We start from the raw sequence: 17,032 nt of genomic DNA, 5'->3' as shown, positions 1-17,032 counted from the left end.
TATATATTTTTAGGTACAAGGATGTAATGATCCCAATGGCCCATGGATTTATCATGGCATGCAGCCTCTCTAGAGCTCCTTTTTTTATACTCTTTGTAGTCTTTTCCAGTATACTTTACTACTTGTACTATTCTCCCAAAAAGCTGTCTGTCAGCCTTCATTGACTAATTCTTGTTCTTTCAAATTTCTAGCGCTGTTAGAGAACTTGAGGACAAGGAGAACCCATTTCATTGCATTTTACTAATATCATTTTCTGTTGGCAGTAATGTAAAATACTGGTGGCATCTCCGTTCTCAAGCCTAAAATTAATTTTTAAGGTTAAAATTAAACAACAATTAATTAACAATAAAACTTGTCAAAAGTATAACTAGCTGTTTTGCTGTCATGTAGATAGCCATTTTATGCTGAGGCTTAGCATACCCTCAACTGTTTTAAATATATAGAGGATTTTCAGTGACAACCTCTATCTGTCTTGGTAAGCTATCATAACCAAATGGTTATAGACAATTTTTCACGAAACACAAAGTTGCCCAAGAAAATGGTATAGCCATTCACAACAATAAAAAGTATTCTATTTCAGGTTTAAAAAGGAAAGTGAGGAATGAAATGGTTTCCTACCATATTCTTCACTAACTCAAAGTTATTACATCCAAACCAACAGAAAACATAACATATTAATTTATATAAGATACATTTAAAAAGAAAGAATTACTTCATTCTGTAACTGATGACTATTGTACCACAACTGTTTTGCATATATGTCATGGCCATAAGAAAGATTGGGATAAAGCAACAGATCAATGTATTGTTTTTGTTTTAGAAAAAACTACCAATACTTATTGAGAAACTAGCTATTTACAGCAATGAATCAGTAGATTTTTTAAGTTTTTCAAAACAATTTTTTTTAAAAAAATAGAAAGTAGTGATAATTGATACAGATTGTTTTGATAAAGAATTGCATAGAAGATTAATATTTATGTTATATGTATGAAAAGCTGAGACCAAGATCATCCCTTTTTCTGATGAAAAATTTAGTGATTGATTTTTAAAATCAATCATTAAAAGGTAATCCTTTTTTTCTGTTGATTTAAAAAAAAAATTAATTTAAATCTTTGAAAAAATGTTTATTTGTTCATTTATAATTTGAGAATAATATATTGCTTAAACAATATTATGTGAATTTAAAGTATATTATGTAAATTATAGTAAAATATGTCGTTTGAAATATATTAATGAGAATTTTTATAAATAACTTGTTATAATTTTATTTTTAACGTTGATGTGTCTGTTTTATTTTCATTTGTATATTATTTTATCTGATTATAAAGCAAATTGATTTAAAGTTATAATGGATCAGACATAACAGTGACTGATATCTAGTATTATTAACAAATATTAATTTGTTTTTAATTTTTTTCATAAAGAATATATTTGATAATGAACTATAATATTAAAATGATAATTTATATTAGTTCCTGAGGTTGAATTTTTAAAATTATTTTTAAATACAATTGTATGTCCTTAAGAATACTATACTGTTAAAAGTATTTTCCTCAATCGATATGTGTGAATATTATATATGTTTTAATATTATAAATTATTATAATCAAAACAGACCACAATTTTATTATTCAATAAACCTAAACTAATAAAAATACTTATGTAATATTCCATGAACTTACATTTAATCAGGCACTTTGATGAGTGTCCTGAATAACGTAAGACCTTTATCATGACCAAGTGCACCTACACATGTTTTCTAGGCGCTGATTATGAAATTATTAATGAGGTTCATCCAATTGTTGCCCAGTTTTGGATGTTTATGTCCTAATTTTTGATAATCAATAGCAATTTAAAATTATAAATTTTGGTAATATTAGAATATATACAGTATAGCATCTCTTAAACAGATATGATAAACTAATCAATTTTTTTTTTCATGCTTACCATAACAAAAGATGTGTCAAGTAAGTACTAAAAACTATTAGTAAAATTAATAAAAAAAAAAATAAATAATTACTAATATCTAATAATAGGAATAACCAAAAAGTTTTTATTCTATGTTCTTTAAAGAACATTATAGCTGAGCACAAATCTCAAGAAATATTTAGAGTAGTTATAAGAAACTGTCTTTGAAATAAGATTCTCAGCAACATTAGATTGCTGATTTAAAACTACCACACTATAAGAAATCTGGGTGGATATTACATCCTCTAGATAGAAAGGTTAAATGTATTACTTTCAATAATAAGTTATTTTAATTATGTGAACAATGTATGATATATACAAAATTTTAATAACTTTATGTTTGTTAATATATTCATGCTTAACTTTGCCAAATTTCATGAGATTGAATAGCTTGAACTCCATTTTCAGTATACCTCATACAAAAAACTGATTAGTTCTTTATAAAAATTAATTTTTTCATTTACCAATTTATTTTTTTCTCTCCATATTTAGTACTCTCACAGATGTTTGTTTCAGAACAATTTTGCTAAAATTAAGTTAAAAACATAATTAAATATTAAAAATACAAAGAAAAACATTCACTATTTATTTGTTTACACCTCTATATTTGTAATATTTTTATCTAATTTCCATGTAAAATACTCTGATGAAGTAGAGATCTCTGCAATGACATAAATTTGAAGAAAAATTAAAGCACTAAATGAAAAAATCAATTTGTTAAAATAGTTGTACTTTGCTCTAGGATACAATTTAACATTGATTGGTTTTTGTCCAGTCTGTCTTACACTGATGACAATGGCTAAAATAAATGGGCACTTTACAGAGTTTATTCTGAAAGTGCCAATGCTGCCTTACAGCCCCAACCTGTTTCCCTGAGACTTCTTTTTGTTTCCTCCAGCTGAAAAAAGACATTTGATTCATGACCATTGAAACTGTTCAAAAAGAGGCAGTGACAAGGACTCTCCACAACAGCAGTTCAGCAAGGCATACCAACAATGGAAACATCGCTGGAAGCGCTGTGTGGTTGCACAAGTAACCTCTTTTGGAAACTATTAAATGTATTTGCTCATATCTTCAATAAATTGAGTTTACCAGTATCAATTGGGCTACATTCAGGACAAACCCTGTTTCAATTGAATACATCATAAGATGCTATTAAGTATTTTCTCAAAATTATTTGAAAAGTTCTTAACAGAGAAACTTCAAATATGACAATACCTCACTGCTTTCACTAAAAACCATTCCATAATATTCTTTCAAACCTTAAGGCATATTGTTTGTTGTATTCAGGAACAGCAGATTCAAGAGTTTAGGTTTTTATGAATGACACAACTTTCTCAACCACACAAAATCAAGTTATATGTTCAACAATAATAGAGAAGGATTCAAATTCTTGATCTATATTTATTATTCTTGTCTCAATTTCATTGTTAACCTCATTTTTAAATCTTTCCTCTTAATTATATTTGATCATTACTATAATTAAAAGATTTCATGAGTTGTTAGCTTTTTGTCATTCAACATTACATTATAAAACCCACCGGGTTGGTCTAGTGGTGAACGCGTCTTCCCAAATCAGCTGATTTGGAAGTTGAGAGTTCCTGCGTTCAAGTCCTAGTAAAGCCAGCTATTTTTACACAGACTTGAATACTAGATCGTGGATACCGGTGTTCTTTGGTGGTTGGGTTTCAATTAACCACACATCTCAGGTATGGTCGAACTGAGAATGTACAAGACTACACTTCATTCACACTCATACATATCATCCTCATTCATTCTCTGAAACATTATCTAAACGGTAGTTACCAGAGGCTAAACAGGAAAAAAAAAAACATTACATTATAACATTTTTTCCAATCTCTCATAATGTAACACTGGAAATAATTATAAATGCTTACCACCTAATGGAAATTGCTCCTTTAAATGAATTAAATGGTTTTAAGTACTAGTAGCTAAAAAAAATTTCATAAAAAAAATGTGTAAACTGTGATAAATAAATGTCATATCTTATTTAAACTCACTTAAGTTATAAATTAATTATTGATGGATAAAATTTATCCAGGAGATCATACTCAATCACCAGGAATTTGAAATTCTCAGTAACTAAAAACATGGTTAAACAACCAAATGTGGTAGAAAACTCACTGTAAAACACATATTGACTATTTTTAGAAACAGTTATTACTCCAAAGTAAAAAAAAAAAAAAAAATGAAGTGCACCAGTGCATGAACACATGATGGAAGCGAAGCTTCTTACCAAATTTTATATGAATTACAATTAACCAATTTATAGAAATAAATTGCACAACAGCATCTTCGTTAACTAATGTAGCTTTATTTACATAATTCATTTCAACTATTAGATCTTCTGAAATATCTATACTATTGTTTTTTTAACTTGTACAACAATTTAAGCAAATCAGTCCATCCAGTTTCATTAACCCTAAATGTCAAGCCATTGGTGCCCCTTTTGGTCTCATTATTTTGTTCCTTTGTAATGTTTGTGTTATTGGCAATGTGTTTGAAAGCAAAAGTAACATTATCTTTGACTCGTCTCATAATTTTTGTAGCGATTTATAAAAGATGTTGTGGGTTTGAACCTTGTCTATCAGAACGTTGTAGTTCACTGGTTGCTTGCATGAATGGAGTGATAACGATTCCCTCTCTTTATGTTCTGAACTGTCTGCCATAGATTGTTGGGATGAGAGCTCCTCAATGTGTTCATCGAACAATATATTAATTTGAGCACTCTTTTCACCAGTTAAGAAGCTTCGCTTCTAAAACAAAATTGTAAAATTGTAATTATGTAATAAATCTCAAGTAAATTCATTATTAGCATAAAAATAATAATAATTCTATAAGCATGTAGCACAGTTTTCAGGAGTGTGATCAAAGAAATAATATTAGCGCATAATTCTGATATTTTTCATAGTATTCAATAGTTTTACTATATCTGAGGAAAAACAGTAAGCTTACCTCCTCAGTAAAAGAAAGTTGTTCACACTAGTCTTATTCTCACTTCATAATATGTCACTTCTATATGATAATGTTAACCATTTATAATGTTAATTAAATGTAAAATTTAAATGTAAGTAGATGTAATTTATGTAAAATGTTTAAAACAAATTTATTACAATAAAAAAATATATTTTTTGTTTTGCTTTACAGTTGGATAGCAGGGTATGTATAACATTTATAAATAACTTAGTAATTTCAAGCATTAAAAAATGAATAACAAAAATTCTAAAGTAAAAAAAAAATAAGTGTTAAGTCTACTTTTATCGATTTAGTAATCGACAATTAATATTTTTAACAAGTTTTTTATGCTTATTGTATAAAAATATACATGTAATTTTAATAATTAATTTAACAAAATTATTTAAACACCAGCTTATACATAATTTACCTTTAAGAAAAAAACTTCATAGAAGATTAATTAACTTTCAAATTTCAAAACTCTTATACACAATGTGATTATTCTTATTACATCCATTAGATATGTTGAATTACACAAAAATGAAAAAGAGTAGTATAAGTTGTTTAACAAATAATTTAATTCCTAATTAAATTTAGATACAAATTAATAGTAGTAGTAATGAAATTGCTACAAATAACTTTTCAAAATTCAAATTTACTGCAATAAAAAAATTTGCTCGTAAACTTATTTTGTTCAAATTTACTGCAATAAAAAAATTTGCTTCAGTGAAAAAAACAAAATTAAATACTTAAATAGAAAGGAAAAAATCATATTAAAAAAAAACAATAAAACACAAGTTTGACTTATTTAATTGTATAAGTACAGACATAGGATGGATGATGACAAAAACAGAAAGTTAACAACTTGATAGCAAATATAAACTAAAAAAAAGTAATTACAAACAGCTGAAGAATGAATATCAAATTAATATTGTAAAAAAAAATTAATTAAAGTGAACTTATTAATGAAGAAAGTAAAATTTAAATTTTGGGTATTAACATCACTTTATGAAATAATAAATAAAAAGCATTTAATAAGTAATTAACAGCGATTCTAATTTTAAAAAAAGATGAATAAATAATAAACCAGAACAAGAAAATCAAACATGTTATCAGTGAAATCTAATAATCGGCTGTTATATTCAAATTCTAATAAATATGAAGTCAAATATAGATCTAAGGATTTGAGAAATAATATCTTGAAAAATACTTTTTTGAGTGTACTTCTTAATAGTACTGAAACATGGACAAAAAAAATAGAAACAAAAAAATGTGGCCTTTAAAATGTGGTGTTACAGAAGGATTTTTAAAACTAGGTGAATCAATAAAATTTTTAATTAATCTAAAGACAAATAGTTGGGTAAATTTCTTTACCCAACTAAAGCCAGCTGCCATGAGCTTACTGGCAGAATCTAGTTAAAAATTAAATTATATTAATAACAATTATACATTGAGATGGCCATTTTTAATTAATTTGGTAATACAGTAATATGTAGTAACTAAAAAATCTGTAAAGATAAAAATTTGAATACATACAACAGATTCCTGAGGATGTACGTAGTTTGTATAAATATGTTGAGATAAAAACATTTCTGCAGAACAGAAAGAATTGAAAAGAAGCATCAAACCATTTAAATTTTTAAAAAATAAATAACTAAATCGTTTTAAATTACTAGTTAGCTAGCACTGAAAGATATTGTATCAATGCTCTTATATACATTACATGCACTTAGAAATACACTATATGATCTTAGCTGTACTAAAGTATTTCTGCAGATTCATTCCCAGACTACTGGAAGACTAAATTAATGACTAGCATGTTCATCATCTGATTGATTTATATATAACTTACCATCACAGTCTGGGCTAATTATATTTCTATGACTAAAAATTTCTTTTACAAACAACTGATGAGGAAATGAAAGAGCTACTCTTACATTTGAGAAAAAGTATTATACATAATACTCGCAGACTTTTCAAGATAAAACTGCATTAAAAAAATTTACTTCGATGAAAAAAATAAAATTAAATACTTAAATAATAAAAAGGAAAAAAACCATATTAAAAAAAAAAGTTTTACTTATTTAATTGTATAAATACAGAAATAGGATGGATGACAAAAACAGAAAGTTAACAACTTGATAGGAAATATAAACTAAAAAAAAAGTAATTACAAATTGCTTAAGAATGAGAAGAATTACATTTGAGAAAAATTATTATCCATAACATTCAGACTTTTCAAGATATAATATTTATTTGAAGTATGAGATAATTCTAGCAAGCAGTGAATCAGTGTAGAGGAAATTTATGTAAAACAAATAGCCTTTTCTTATTTTTGTTTTATTACTTTATTTATTTTTTGTTATTACAGATATTAACTACTCACTGGTTCTATTTGCCACTGATAAGCACTGTAAAAGTTAATCCAATAACATGGATTTTCGTGACTAGAAAATATAAAACAGTTAATATTAATTAAAATTCTTGGCTAACATTCAATACTCCACCGTCTTTTCTCACTGACAACTTTATAACCAGTAATCTTACAATTTTTTTATAAATAATTTTCTTTTTTATTAAATGCTCCGTAACTGATGATGTATGAAAAAGCAGTTACAAGTATGGATACAATTTCAACTTTGAACTGTTACTGTAGGAAATATATAACTTTACTAATTAAGCAATTTCTATATTTATAAGTACTTCAAATGTTAGTTATTTACAACATTTCACTTTTCATATTTTGCAATAAGTATTGACTGAATTTAATGAAGAAGTTAATTACAGTGAAAGTTTTAGATGAAAGATGGAAATTATGAACAGTTTGTTACTTTATGATAAGAACATAACAAAAATGTGAGTCATTATTGGAATTTGTTGTTAAAAGCAGTTTGATTTGTTGTAAAAGAAGACAAAATAACATCATGCACATAAAGTGTCAATTGGATATATATAGAATAACCCATAATTTTATTTAACAGCTATGTACACAAATTGTTATTAAAATACTCTAAAAGCATCATTCTGTCTGGTTTCTTAAATTATTGAGTACATTTCTAACTCTTTTAAGAAGTTCAATTTTGCACTATAAGTTTCCTAATATTAGAGTAACATCTTAAAACTTAAAAAGCTCTTTAAAATGTTGAAATTACGTTTATCTTAAATCAACAAAGTTTTAATAAAAGATGATGACTAATTGTAAAATGACATAGATTAAGAATTTTTTTATGTTACAATGTACTTTTATTATGATTTTGATTTATTATTTTACTGATGTAAGGTAAAAAAATGCCTTTAAATATTTTTACACAGCCAACCCTTATTATTAATATTCAATTAAATTGAACTAGACTCTACTACTTAAAAGTGGATTACTTTGATATGTTAAGACAAGCTCTTTCTTTCATGAAAACTACTGTAATGTTTTCACTCCTATAATAATAGTAATTATTTCATAAATGACTCCGTTTTGCTTTCTTTATAAGTTGATTTTCAAAAATCCTCATTTGTTAACATGCAAAAAGATTTTTGTGATTTTATTTACCTTGATTTGGGTATTAACTCAGGAATCTTCATCAGAAATTAATATTACAGATTTCTTTGATTACTTATTCCAAAGAAATGAAAGAAATCACTTAACCACATTAAAAAAATTACTTATACAAAGAAATCACTAACAAATTCTAATCAGCACTTATAATTTTATTATAAAACTTTTTATTTTATTTTATTATTAAACAAAAGACACTTAACTGTACTCTCTTTTTTTAATGAATTATCGTTTTCTATAATGACACAATTATATTACACTAATTTATAATTTATGTTAATTCTGGATATGTTTTGATGTTGTTTATGTTTCATGCATACTTTAATTTTTGGAACAGAACTGCGGAGCTGTAAGTATAGATAATTATTAAATTATTTTAATGAAATATGCAGTAATTTAAATTTAACATCTAATATGAAACTGTATGATAGTGTTTTACTATATTTTCATTATGGAGAAATGGATATTATTGTGAGAAAAGAGATCATTTATTAAACAAATTATACTTTTTATATTTTTGCAACTTTTACATACAAAACTGGTCATTTTAAGCGTTTAATAAGAATGGTTTTAAATTGTTTTAGACAGCTATTATTAAAAAGTTATTTATTTATTAAATATCTTCATTAGTATTTTTTCTCTCTTTCATTACTAATATCATTTTTACTTTTTTGATTATTATGAACAGGGGAATTAAATAATTAACAATTATCAATTTAATTTAAAAAAAAACCCAAAAAACATACAAACAAGTCACTGTTCATTGATTACAAGTTCTGGTTGATTTATTTAGATAATTTTTCGTTACACTGTACGTGTAAGCTCTGTAACTGTTATATTTAATTTTACATTTTTTTTTTATTAAGGTTTTTAAAAATGATTTATCTGATCCAATTATCTTACAAAGGAATTCCACTTTTCTATGCGCAGTGCATTTATTGTTACTTCTATTTATGTGCATTTATTAATGCATTATTAACATTATAAATGATAAATTATAATATTTAATAAATTATAAATTTGTTTGTACGTAAAAACAATAAATTTCATTTATAATAAAAATGTTGAAATATAAAAATCATTATGAATTTAATAAATTAAATGGACTGGTTAATTATCAATGAAAAATGGAATCAAATGTAGATGTTACAGATAATTTTACTTAGGTTTAATTTGTTAGGTACACACCGATTTAAATTGATTTAATACAAACCATACCTTTCTATAATTTCATTGCCAACCACCATGAAAAATAAAATCAATGATTTCATTTTTTGTTATGAAATAAGTCCAACATTATTGTAAATATTATGAAATTTTGTGTTTTTTTTTTCAGTTTAACTTGGGAAAAAAATTTGTTGGATATACATCATGGCTTGGATCAGATGCTTTAAGACAACGGCGCACACACTATTATACAAATACAAACAGTAATCAACAGGTAATTTGTTTATAGTTTCACTATCTAAACTACTTTGAATTTTTATTCATTTACATATTTATAAAATGAAATTTAGTATAAAAAAATTATAAAATAATTTAACTCAACAAATTTTCTACGTACAGATTCAATTAAAGTACTAGAACTAATTAAAACACCGAAGAAGAACTTCAGAATAAATTAGAAAAAAAAATTAAAGATAGTAAAAATTTATTATATATTTCTCTAGAAACTTTTAATAGTACAGTATATTCATTTGACAGAGAATATAAAAAAATTGGAAAATGCTCAAATACAACATTTTAAATCTGGAATAAAACTATAATCATATGACAACAAAAAATTAAATAATTTCAAAATGTTTGTGTTTAAAATAAATAAACATTTATTTTAAAAAACAATCGGGTTTAAAAAAAAAATGATTGTAATGTCAAATGAAAGATTTGTTTAAATTTTATGAACTACATAATATGAATTTACATAAAATTTTGAGAATGCAAGAGCTTTAATTAGATCAAATTAAAAAGCAATGTCTCCTCTACCAACTTCTACATCATCAGAACTAAAATTTGAAAAGGTTTATCTAGACTCCAATAAGGAAACAATATATAAAGGGTAAAGTATAGTAGTTCCCCTTACTAATTATTAGTAGTAATAAAGACAAAATTTAAAATCACAAGATAGTAATTATAAAAATGTGTTATGCTGGCTGAAAAGTTACAATTCCATTTTAAAAATTACTTAACAACTTATTTGGTTGCTCAAATTTTTCAGTTTGAGTAACCAAAGTTAATTAATTAGGAAACTAATATAATAAAAAATAATGTAATTTTACTACTATAAAACTTCTCAAAAAATTAAATGGCTTATACATTTCTAAAAAGCAATATATAATGACCATACACTATAGAGAGAATTTTTCATTGTGTGATTTTTCACACTTAAATTACAGATTTAAAAAATGTAACTGACATAAATTGACTTCTTCTTCCTCTAAATATACACATTATGGACACACCACATTCATGCATGCTGTGTGCAAGGTTGTTAAGTTTCTATAATTTACAGAAACTGTTTTATTAAAAATGTAGTTTCAGAGGGAAGGGAAACTTGCTATTTTTACTTTCAAAATATTACTACCAAAGATGTTTTACATGTTAATGCAAGGATTCCCTTACAAGTGATTGATCAATAGTCTTTAACACAAGACTGTGGGAACACAATTAGAGTGAGTTAATTCTGAAATTATATTAAAGCAAAATTGATTAGTGGTATTATTTTTGACTAAATTAGTGAAATTTGTTTCTTTCCTTACTGTTACATCATAAAGTTTTTTTTATACAGAAGGGTTCAATTTTCCTCCATAGTTTTTTTGTGCGATTCAATAAATATAAAGTAAAACATTTTTCACATGACTTAGAAATATAAACTTTCTTATTTATTCATCTAATAATTATAACAGTAACCTCACTAAAGATCCACCTATTGAGAAAACTAATTTCTGTAGTTTAATATTTTTTTCATAATATTTTATCATGTATAATTAAACTTACATAGATTTTTAATTACCATCAATTCTTAGTTCATAATTATTATGTTTGTATGACTGTTTTTTAAACAAATAAATATAACATCAAATATTAGACAGTGTTCTACATAGGAAGAGGGTTGGTTATAAAGAAATATTTTAAACCTAAATAGAAAAAAAAACAATCACTAGAATTATATATAATTATGCAAAGTACGGTTGCACAGGCCATGAACTTTGAAATTTACAAACTCTCTTTGTTTAAAGAAGTGATTTTTGATTCTGTTGAATTACAAAACACTTGTTGAAAAACTTTGACATTTATTTTACAAGTAAATACACACCAGTGCTTCCCATACCAAACAGATTTAATTGATACTAACGATGTTGTATCTTATCAATAAACTAACAAATTCTACATCAATACTGTTATGTTTTAAGTATAACAGATTTCAAAACAATTACCTCTAACAAAAGATTTATAATCATCTTATATAGAGATTTTTATTTTTCAGGACAATAGATATCAGTAACTAAGTTTATTTATTTTAGTCCATATTTCCACTAATACACTATAATATAATCACATGAAGAATAATGGTTTTTATTTCAATTTCAGTAAATATAATAGTATCTCACGTATACTCTTCATTACAGCGGTAACCAATGGCCAAATTATGAATTTATAAAACCAAACTCCAGTAAAAGAAATAAAATGATCATTATTTTTATCTGCAACAATATTGCAGTTAATTTATTATAGTACATCAAATTTGGGGATTGGTATGAAATATATTAGCAAACAGATAGAATTTATATTACTGAAAGTTTATTAGAAAACTGATGGATTGGATAAGCTTTGACTTCAAGAAAGACTAGGGCTGATTTTACTTGGTTGCAGTAATGGGTTTATACACAAAGCAGCAGAGATATAGAACTTCATATTAAGATTCTGTTTACCGAGGATTATCAACAGGAGTTGTAAAAATGCCTCAATCACTGCAAATTTTGCTACCAATGAACAAGTTTATTTGTGAACTAACATTAAATTGTATTTTATAGATATAATAACTACAAAACTTTACTGATTATAAATGTCCACTAATTAATAAATAAACCACCAGAAGTAACTACAAGCAAACATTTGAAAGTAGGGTTTTGGTCCTCTAATAATCTTCAGTCTTGATTTTAAACTATTTGTTAATAATAATGGTAGAAATAATACACAACGAAAATAAATCCAATAATAAAACAGTTATGAATTTGGTAATAGACCAAGTGTAGTCAAAATTGTTTTAAGATTTAAGAATGCAGATGTAAAATAAGTATAGCCAATATAACATTTTGATATTTTTCTCAACATTGTTAAGAATTTAAATAAATTGTTTATTTTAGTTGTTTTAATTTCTCATCGATAAAACAGTTCATAATTCAATTGAATACATAAATATCATATTTTTCTGATTATTTTATCATTACTGTTCACAATTTCAAGTATTCTAAATTATTTTGTATGTTTTTTAATTTTATTCTTCTTAAAATTAAATGTTCTGTAAAATTTGATAAATCTGGATTTCTATTTATGGATCTTATAAGAGAAAGAGTTACTGATTTACAATTTTTTATTTTACAATATTACAACGTAAAATATAAAAATTCTCTCTACTATATGAAGAAAAGTATTAAATTTACTAATTTAATCTTAATGATAAAATAATGAACTATTAAATAATTTACAGGGAAGGAAGTTTATTTAAGTTGATATAAAATTAAGAAAGATTTCAAAATGTTTATATTGGCTCTACTTATTTTACATTTTCATCTGAAAACAGAATTTAACCACAGTCACAGCCTACAATCAAATGCAAAACTATTTTGATTTTTATTTACCTAAAATTACATATTACTACTGTATTACTGAAAGAAATACTCAAATAATATATTTTATTTTACTCTTCCATCAATTAAAATAATATATATATACATTAAACAATATATATATATTGTGTACATTATAATTCACTTTAGTCTAAGATTAAAACTATTATAATGGATTTTTTTTTAATTTCAGGCATTACTTCGACGGGCTGAACCATACTGGTGGCTAAGAAACTACTGACATATTAATAATTAATTACTTATACATGTGTATTTTGTTTGTACATTTTTTATTATTTTAATTAATTTTGAATTATAAATAAATCAGTGAAAATAAATATGCTGATTATCTGCAGCAATTTTATTAATTTGACAATTCCGTACATACCTAGAAAAAAAAAGTAGTCTGTATATGTATATGTTATTAGAAGATTGTGCCACATGTAAAATAAATATGCAATAAAATATGTTGTTTCCAGAAAATCATTTTAATTGTAACATTTTTTCATCACGATATTTGAGATATCTGATTTAATTCAAACTATTTGTAACAATTTCTTCATTTTTCTCATTAAAAATATACATTTCACAGTAAAAAATACCACCAGTACTTAAATAGCACGATGGCCTTCAACATGTTTACTTGATCACACAAGATTAATTGTAATTAGAGTTTAAAAATAATGAGGTCTGTAAAGCAGAATATCCGGGAAACATAACAGCACTATCTTCTGAATGCTCAGTGAAAGCATTTCGGAATACTAATGAAATTTGAGTACAACCTATCATTCTTTTTACATCTTAAAATTCATTATGTTACTAATTTTGTAGCAGAGAACTGTCCCATATTTTATACCAACCTCTTTATAAAGAGTCCAGACTCTTTATAACACTGAAATTAGAGTTACTTTTATATTTTCTTGGGAAATTTAGAAAAAAAAAATATATTCACTGACTAGCCTGATAATCTGCACTTTAGTATAAATAGTAGTTGCTGTTCATTACTAATTTTCATAATAATATTATACTAGTGGTGGAGCTTGTTAGCCTATCTTAAAAAAAAGGCAAAGAGTTGCATAACTTTCCCAGCTTCACCCTTGAAAAACCTTCACTTCAAATATATTATTGGATTTATTATTTAAATTTTTTAATATTAGTATTTAGCATACAATATCCAAAAATATGTTTTTGACTTTTTGAAAATTTGGGAGCTCATGAATTAGGGAGCTTTTTAATGATTAAAATATTCACAAAGATTGATTTTAAAAGTCAAAATTAAAAAAAAAATTCTTTTTTTTTAAATTCCCCTTCAGGATATTATTTTAGTGAGTTTATTGTTTAACAAAATACATTTTGAGCATTAGTAATTTGAAATTGGGAAAAAATTTCATTTTGCAGTTCCCACATCAAGGAGAAGCATTTGGGTAAAATTAATTTTTAAGAAAATAATCCCTAAGTAGTGAAAAGAAAATGAAAAAAATGTTTTTTAAAATTGTTTAAAAAATATAAAAATACTGCCATAATTCTAAATAAGCAAAAGTTGCAATTTTCTGGGAAGAGGGTGAAAATAAGAAGGGCTATCAAAAAATTAAGATTTTTACATTTTAAATGCAATGAGTAACTTATGAGATGGTTTAGAATTTAAAAAAAAAACAAACAATTTTTAATATAAAACCTATTTTTTGTTACCACAGATCATAGGAGTTGGACAAGTAAAAACTTTTTATAGTAGTTTGAATTTATATTGATGTAGAAAATACAGATGCAAAAAACTTCCATTAACACCTTTTCTGAAGTAAGATGTAACAAAGGTTCTAAGGTTCAAATCCTTCTAAAGGCAGTTACTTTTATACGGATTTCAAAACTAGATTGTGGATACTGGTGTTCTTTGGTGGTTGGGTTCCAATTAACCACACATCTCGGGAATAGTCAACCTGATATTGAACAAGACTACACTTCACTTACATTCATACATATCATCCTCAGAAGTAATACCTTATGGTGGTTCCAGAGGCTAGAGAAACAAAATATATAACTAAAAAAAGAAAATTATATAAAAAAAAAAAATTTTGGGAGGGAGTGAATAATAAATAAAATTTTTTGATGATTTCTGACATTGATAAACAAATTTCAATTTTTTTAACCAAGTTTTTTGCTAAGTGTCCCAGTAAAGAGTACAAAACTTTATTTCAGTCAACAACCCCCAATTTTTTCCAATTTTTGCAAAAATTTGTATTCATTCTTTCCCCCAAAGATTTGGTTAGTAGTACCTGCCTATCAAGATCAAAGAAATCTGGTCAAGGGAATCTAGAGTTATACGATCAAATACAGGCCAATCTATACGTCAAATCTCCACCTGACAAAAATAAATTTTTTGGACTAGGGAGCATTAGAATAAAATATATATTGTAGCTTATTTACAATATTTAAATCTATTTCTTTTAGAAATTTTTTTTAAAGTCTCCTTAAGGTACAAAACTAAAAAAAAGATAATTTAAAAAAAAAAAATTTACCAATATGCTTTCCTGTTAAATAGCTGTTACGGCAGCATATATTGCCAAAGCTGCAAAAGTAAAAATTCAAGAAATGAGGTTAACAATAAGATTCACAGGTATCTTGCATAACGCCTGTGCTGTGGTGTTAAAAGTAGTCCATGAATTACCTACGACTTGTGCAACACAATTCGGGAAATGATAAGGTTTCACCATATCAGTGAATATGTTAATATGATAAGGGTTATTCTTAACAATGGCCATCCATCTACTTAACCTCATTAATTTAATGTCTCATGAAGCCTGTATAATTTTAATAGGTTATTGATTCCATGAAGGAACTAAAAGCAATTGTAGAACATATATATGATCATCTGATCAGATATCTGTATGTACACGTAAGCAAAATATTTGTCTAAACATCATGTCAATTTTCTTATTAATAAGAAAGTATGCAAACAAATTGACATATATGCAAGTAAATATTAGAAAACAAAACTTGAAAATGGAAATATATATTTACTGATTTTTTAATCTATCTAACTATGTAAGTTACAAAGGAGGCTTCCTACTGTACTCTCTATGAAAATTACATTGAACTGCAGTTGTTGAATGCAAACTGTGATATCAAAACACACAGCGAGCACGTTCTGCATCAGTAAATGCATTCACTTTTAACAACACTGGTAGCCGAATTTGGTACTAATGAACTACGTGAGTCAAACTTGATGTGTTTTGCTATGAACTGAGATTTCAGCCTAATCTATAAGTTATCTAAATAAATTTTTATATGCTTTACAATTTGTGAAGTCCTTTTGGAATCACTCAGTAAACTCAGTAATATATGTTAAAACACAAATGAAAGTTGTTTAACTAAATAAGAATTTAATATTAATATATCAAAATTATTAACTTATGTTAAAATTTATAATTTACAATTATTTATCAAAAACAAATTTAAGAACCAAATACTCACAGAGTTCAAGCTTTAACTATTTGAAGGGAATGAAGTATGTCAATATGGCAGTAGGGGATTGCATTTAAATGAATCCATTTTAATGGTAGCTAGTAAATAATTGACTGGCTGAAATGCAATGTTTGCTGTTAACCAAAAGCTGATGGCTACTTTGTAATAAAAATAGTATTATTTTTGTAGTATAAGTATTACAATATTGGTACAATGTGTGCTTGTTTGCCGT

The 17,032-nt window shown here is 25.5% G+C and overlaps 1 protein-coding gene across 1 annotated transcript in view; it reads left to right on the top strand.

Moving 5' to 3' along the window:
- LOC142327607 (uncharacterized) overlaps positions 1-13,815 on the top strand; it is a 190,571-nt gene extending 176,756 nt beyond the window's left edge. Inside the window, exons 4-5 of the mRNA XM_075370805.1 lie at positions 9,831-9,935; positions 13,535-13,815. Coding sequence (XP_075226920.1) covers positions 9,831-9,935; positions 13,535-13,582 — 153 coding nt within the window. The 3' untranslated portion in view covers positions 13,583-13,815. The remainder of the gene's footprint in view (positions 1-9,830; positions 9,936-13,534) is intronic.
- Positions 13,816-17,032: the final 3,217 nt, after the last annotated feature.

The sequence above is a fragment of the Lycorma delicatula genome, chromosome 7 (genome assembly GCF_047948215.1).
Source record: "Lycorma delicatula isolate Av1 chromosome 7, ASM4794821v1, whole genome shotgun sequence".
Lineage (NCBI taxonomy): Eukaryota > Metazoa > Arthropoda > Insecta > Hemiptera > Fulgoridae > Lycorma > Lycorma delicatula.
Note: the sequence above shows the minus strand (reverse complement) of the source record. Positions and strands in the feature narration are given on the sequence as shown.